Source organism: Mirounga angustirostris, unplaced genomic scaffold (genome assembly GCF_029215605.1).
Source record: "Mirounga angustirostris isolate CCGP_5_RB_7025 unplaced genomic scaffold, mMirAng1.0.hap1 SCAF_9, whole genome shotgun sequence".
NCBI lineage: Eukaryota > Metazoa > Chordata > Mammalia > Carnivora > Phocidae > Mirounga > Mirounga angustirostris.
Window position 1 is genome coordinate 107,323,431 of NW_026991717.1, and position 6,914 is coordinate 107,330,344.

The 6,914-nt window shown below is 36.7% G+C and overlaps 1 protein-coding gene across 1 annotated transcript; it reads left to right on the top strand.

The window, feature by feature from the left end:
- The first annotated feature begins 4,865 nt into the window (after positions 1-4,865).
- Positions 4,866-5,269, top strand: LOC123862450 (large ribosomal subunit protein eL42-like). Its single transcript, XM_045901991.3, has one exon. It carries the CDS (start codon positions 4,881-4,883, stop codon positions 5,196-5,198), a length of 318 nt encoding a protein of 105 aa, XP_045757947.1. The 5' UTR covers positions 4,866-4,880; the 3' UTR covers positions 5,199-5,269.
- The last annotated feature ends 1,645 nt before the right edge of the window (positions 5,270-6,914 follow it).

The window sequence follows — 6,914 nt, forward strand, 5'->3', positions numbered from 1 at the left end:
ATAAAAATGGAAAAAATTCAGCAGTTGATAGCAAAAATAAAAAAAAAACCACTCATGCATTTAGAAATGTTAAAATAAGCTTTTAAATAACCTACAGGTTAAAGAAGAAAGATATCAAAATAGAAATTGGAAAACACTTAGAACTGAACACTATCTTGTATCTAATCTAAGGCATGCAGTTTTTCACATTTTAATATCTCTGAAATCAGAATATATCTTATAATCAATGATAACTTTCAACTATAGGTGGCCAGATGACATAATTGCCATTACCTTCACATAACGGATTGTTATTCCTGGTGACTTAACAAGAAAATTGCATCCTTCATATTCCCGTGTGCAAAACATTTAGGATCATTTAAGGAAAAAATACAAATTCTGTTTGTTCACCAAAAATGATCCAGTGGCATATTTCTGGTAAGATCAAGAGAGCACCTGGGTCAAAACTCACAGAATAGCTGTCAGCATTTTGGAAGCAAATCCCAGGAAAAATAGTAAAGCACTCTTTTTTTTTTTTTTTTTAAGATTTTATTTATTTATTTGACAAAGAGAGACAGTGAGAGAGGGAACATGGGAGGGGCAGTGGGAGAGGGAGAAGCAGGCTCTCCATGGAGCAGGGAGCTCGATGCGGGGCAGGGAGCTCGATGCGGGGCAGGGAGCTCGATGCGGGGCTCGATCCCAGGACCCTAGGATCATAACCTGAGCCGAAGGCAGACGCTTAACGACGGAGTCACCCAGGCGCCCCAGTAACGCACTCTTTAAGGAATGCCTTTGATGGCACAGAGGATGACTTAATACGGACAAAAATAAAAGTCTATGACTGAATCAATGAATGATTCAGAAGAGATGGATTCTGAATGTGAAGAAGCTTAATATCTTAACCAATTTGGTTATAAATATTTCTTTCACATATTTGCACAAGAGCAATACATGGCATAACTACATGTTTTTTTTTTTTTATTTTATTATGTTATGTTAGTCACCATACAATACATCATTAGTTTTTGATGTAGTGATCCACGATCCATTGTTTTCGTATAACACCCAGTGCTCCATGCAGTACGTGCCCTCCTTAATACCCATCACCGGGCTAACCAATCGCCCCTCCTCCCTCCCCTCTAAAACCCTGTTTGTTTCTCAGGTCCATAGTCTCTCATGGTTCATCTCTCCCTCCAATTCCCCCCGCCCATTTTTCCCTTCCTTCTCTTAATGTCCTCCATGTTATTCCTTATGTTCCACAAATAAGTGAAACCATATGATAATTGACTTTCTCTGCTTGACTTATTTCACTTAGCATAATCCCCTCCAGTCCCATCCATGTTGATGTAAAAGTTGGGTATTCACCTTTTCTGATGGCTGAGTAATATTCCATTGTATACATGGACCACATCTTCTTTATCCATTCATCTGTTGAAGGGCATCTTGGCTCTTTCCACAGTTTGGCTATTGCGGACATTGCTGTTATGAACATTGGGGTGCCTATGGCCCTTCTTTTCACTACATCTGTGTCTTTGGGGTAAATACCCAGGAGTGCAATTGCTGGGTCATAGGGTAGCTCTATTTTTAAATTTTTGAGGAACCTCCACACTGTTTTCCAAAGTGGCTGTACCAACTTGCATTCCCACCAACAGTGTAAGAGGGTTCCCCTTTCTCTACAACCTCTCCAACATTTGTTGTTTCTTTCTCTGTCCATTTTTGCCATTCTAACTGGTGTAAGGTGGTATCTCAGTGTGGTTTTGATTTGGATTTCCCTGATGGCTAATGATGACGAACATTTTTTCATGTGTCTGTTAGCCATTTGTATGTCTTCTTCAGAGAAGTGTCTGTTCATCTCTTCTGCCCACTTTTTTACTTGATTATTTGTTTTTTTGGGTGTTGAGTTTGAGAAGTTCTTTATAGATTTTGGATACCAGCCCTTTATCTGTAGTGTCATTTGCAAATATCTTCTCCCATTCTGTGGGTTGCCTCTTTGTTTTGTTGACTGTTTCCTTTGCTGTGCAGAAGCTTTTTATCTTGATGAAGTCCCAAAAGTTCATTTTTGCTTTTGTTTCACTAGCTTTTGGAGATGGATCTTGAAAGAAGTTGCTGTGGCCGACGTCAAAGAGATAACTACATGTTTTTAAAAGTGTATAGAATCATCCAATAAGTGTAAAATAAAAATTAGTAATTATAAGAAACCATTATGCTATAATTTATTTTTTCTAAGTGTTATACAAAATAATCCTTAGAATAAATGATGAACTATGGTACCATATGTGGCAATTGTGTGATAAAGCTAAGAGAAAGTACTGAACACTTACAATAAAGAGATGAAAGTCTGAAAACAAATGAGCTCAGCATCCAAATAAAGAAGTTTAAGAAAATAAATGAAAAAAATATTAAATGAAGGAAAGAGCTAAGAGCAGAGCAAAAACTAGTAAAAAAGAAAACAAAAGGGGCACCTGGGTGGCTCAGTCGTTAAGCGTCTGCCCTCAGCTCAGGTCATGATCCCAGGGTCCTGGGATCTAGTCCCACATTGGGCTCCCTGCTCAGGAGGAAGCCTGCTTCTCCCTCTCCCATCCCCACTGCTTGTGTTCCATCTCTCGCTGTGTCTCTCTCTCTGTTAAATAAATAAACAAAATCTTTAAAAAAAAGTGGTTGAATGTCCTTTGAGAGACTTAGCATGATACTAACATAAAGTTACATAAGGATAGTAGGGATGTGGCAGGTGGGAACATGTGTTTCCATCCATCACTCTGTTCATCCATCCAGCTACTTACATTATTGCTGTTGGGGACCAGGGCTAGACACTTTGGAAGATGCAAAGTCCATGTGTATGTGTCTCTCTGATGTTTGAGAAGGGTGAATTTTGCATACGTTTGCTGTACATGGTTGATTTTGTTTTATTTGACAGAGAGAGACACAGCGAGAGAGGGAACACAAGCAGGGGGAGTGGGAAAGGGAGAAGCAGGCCTCCCGCGGAGCAGGGAGCCCGATGTGGGGCTCAATCCCAGGGCCCTGGGATCATGACCTGAGCCGAGGGCAGACGCTTAACAACTGAGCCACCCAGGTGCCCCTAAAACTATATTTCTTAAAAATAACACCTGGGTGGCCTGCTTCTCCTTCTCCCACTCCCCCTGCTTGTGTTCCCTCTCTTGCTGTGTCTCTCTCTGTCAAATAAATAAATAAAATCTTTAAAAAAAAAAAAAAAAGAAAGAAAAAAATATGATGTAGAGGGTCAACAAAACCAAAAATTGTTTCTTTAAAAAAAAAAAAAAAGAATAAAAGTGCCTAGCAACACTGATCAAGGAAAAGAGAGAAAAGTAGAAACAAATAATAATAAAATAAAGAATAAACATAAATGAAGGCACAGCAGAAATTAACAACTGTGATGAAATGAAAACATATGCTAATAAATTTGAAAATTCATGTGAAATGAACACATTTCTACTAAGTGTAATTTAACAAAACTTATCAACATAGCAAAACTGGCTCAAAAAGAAAAAGGAAACTTGGGCGCCTGGGTGGCTCAGCTGGTTAAGCGACTGCCTTCGGCTCAGGTCATGATCCTGGAGTCCCGGGATCGAGTCCCACATCGGGCTCCCTGCTCGGCAGGGAGTCTGCTTCTCCCTCTGACCCTCCTCCCTCTCATGCTCTCTGTCTCTCATTCTCTCTCTCAAATAAATAAATAAAATCTTTAAAGAAAAAAAAAGAAAAAGGAAACTTATCTTTTGACACTATAAATGTTGAAAAAATTGAATCAGAATTAAAATCTTAGCACAATATCACTAAGTATAGATGGTTTTTTCAGGGACATTCTATGAAGCATTCAAGAAATATGAATTCAGCCTTACATGAAACTCCTTCAGAATCCAGAAAAATTGGGAAAAGTCCCACTCTTTATGGGGCTAGTTCACCTGGATACCCATTGCTAATCTCACTTACAAAAATAGATGCAAAATTCTCAGTAAAACATTAGCAAAAATAACTCACCAATTTATGAAAAAAGTTACACATCTACATGAAAATGATTCATAAGGACCAAACAAGTTCATTCCAAAGATGTAAGATTTAATGTTATAAAATGTATTATTCTAGTTTACTATGTTAACAGATTAAAAGAGGAAACATGATCTTCTCAATAAATTTGTTATAAAAATTATCAGCAAACTAGAATAAAAAGACCCTTCTTTATTTAACATGATAGGGGTTATTTTTTAAAACTATAACAAACATAATACTTGATGGTAAAACAGAAAAGTATTTCTTTTGAAAGCAGAAGCAAGGTAAGAATTTTCATTTTCATCACTTTTGTCACCAAATGAGGAATTCTAGACGGTTCCAATAAGACCAAAAAAAAAAAAAAAAAAGAGTTAAAAGTGTTAGGGTTGAAAGAAAAAATATTATGTATTATGTATATCTATAGACAATTTTTTAGAAATGATAAAAGTTTATCACTATGATTAACCTATAAATTTAATAAAGAAACATTAATGGCTTTCCTATTCAATATCTATGAATGGTTAGAAAACATAATTTTAAAGTATACTATTATAATTCACTAATACAACAAACATGTATTAAGTGGCCATTATGTGTCATGAACTAGTCTATGGGCTGGGACAATATAAGTTAAAAACAGACATACATAAATAAATAAATAAAGCACAAAAATTTCTGCCCATGTTAAGTTCTCTATAGATATATATGTATATATATAACATTATATATAATATAGAATATACACCATATATATTATATTATCATATATTATACATTTAATGTATATGTTTTTTATAAACTTAACAATAAATATATAAGACCTTTATGGAGAAAATTATAAACACATAGAAATAAATACCATGCTCCTTTCTTTCCATGCCGATAGCGCTCTCACAAACATGTTGAACGTTCCTAAAACCAGCCAGACTTTCTGCAAGAAGTGTGGCAAGCACCAGCCCCACAAAGTGACACAGTACAAGAAGGGCAGAGATTCTCTTTATGCCCAGGGAAAGCGGCGTTATGACAGGAAGCAGAGTGGCTATGGTGGGAAGACTAAGCCAATTTTCCAGAAAAAGGCTAAAACTACAAAGATTGTGCTGAGGCTTGAATGTGTTGAGCCCAACTGCAGATCTAAGAGAATGCTGGCTATTAAGAGATGCAAGCATTGTGAACTGGGAGGAGATAAGAAGAGAGAGAGCCAAGTGATCCAGTTCTAAGCTTCATATTTTGTTAATATTATGAAGACAATAAAATCTTGAGGTTATGTTCACTTCAAAAAAAAAAAAAAAAAGAAAGAAGAAATACCATGCTCAATATCATGAAATACCATTTCTCTAACAACTGATCTACAGTTTCAAGGTAAAATCAAAATGTCAACAGGTTGTAGGTATTCCTAGGTGTGTGTGAATAAATTTGCTTGGTGATTCTAAAACTGGAAGAGAAAAATGCCAAGAAGGGTCATAACATTCCAAAATGAGCAGCACCAGACTGAAAGATTTGCCTTACTTTATAATAATACTAATTATAAACTTCTACTAACAAAAAGCAACAAGTAAATATTGGAGAGGCAGTGTAGTATCCAGAGCCAGACTACCTGAGCTCAAACTTTGGGTCTGCCACTTTCCAGATGTGTGACTCTAGGAAAGTTAGGCTTTTGTGCCTAAGTTGCCCACATCTATAAAATTAGGGTAATAAGAGTAACTTCCTTATAAAGATTAAATGAATTAATCTTTATAAAACTCTTAGAACAGCAACCAGCACATAGTAGGTACTATACATGTATTTGATAAACAGACAGTGTGGTAGATATATGGAAAGACAGGTAACTCCATCAGCTGCGTGCGTTTATGAAAGCTTGACGTATAAAACATGTGACACTGCAGATGAGTTGGCGGAAATGAACAATTCGATAAATGGTACTAAAATGTCCAGATCTGGGAAAATGAAACTAAATCCCTACCTCACATCTTTTTTTTTTTTAAGATTTTATTTATTTATTTGAGAGAGAGAGACACAGCAAGAGAGGGAACACAAGCAGGGGGAGTGGGAGAGGGAGAAGCAGACTTCCCGCTGAGGCGGGAGCCCAATGCGGGGCTCGATCCCATGACCCTGGGATCATGACCTGAGCCGAAGGCAGAGCTTAACGACTGAGCCACCCAGGCGCCCCTCCCTACCTCACATCTTAATAAAAAATGCATTTTAGATCTGACTAGGGTTTAAATCGAAGTGGAAAAATATTTTAACATTCAGAAGGAAATATAGGAGAGTATTCCTAAGATCTCAAACAAGACGGCAAAAGCACAAACCGTGAAAGATTGGTTTGACTACATTAAATGAAGATCTGTTCCTAAGATACCATAATGAAGGTAGCAGAGTGGTGCAGAGGAAGTTTGCTGGCCCATAAGATACCACAATGAAAATGAAAATATGCGACACACTGGGAGAAGATATTTGCAACTAAAGATATATCCAGAATATAGAAAAAATAACTTGGAATCAATTAAAAAGACAAACAACCAAATGAAAATGAACAGAAGATCTGAAAAAGTCTATTATAGAATAAGAGACATATGAAATGGTTCTCATCTTAAAAAAAAAAATATTTAAAATTCTGATTAGTAATCAGGGAACCTAACCTGAAAACACAGTTATCACATTCCCATCCACCTGGTGGTGATGTGGATCAGGACCTCATGTTTACTGCCGGTGGAACACCATGGAAATAAAATTTCACATCATCTTGTAAAGTTGACCAAATGCACAGCTATGACACAGTAATTCCTCTCATAGGCATGTACATATATACACTTCTTGTACATCCGCACTGAGAGATGTAAAAAAAATGTTTACAGAAGCACTGTTTGTACTGAAAATAAAACTAGAGATAATCATAACATGTAGCACACTTTAGACTGGTAACAAGAATTGCAGGA

Excerpts from the sequence above, each read along its gene's own strand:
- LOC123862450 (XM_045901991.3), top strand. The coding sequence starts at position 4,881 with ATGTTGAACGTTCCTAAAACCAGCCAGACTTTCTGCAAGAAGTGTGGC.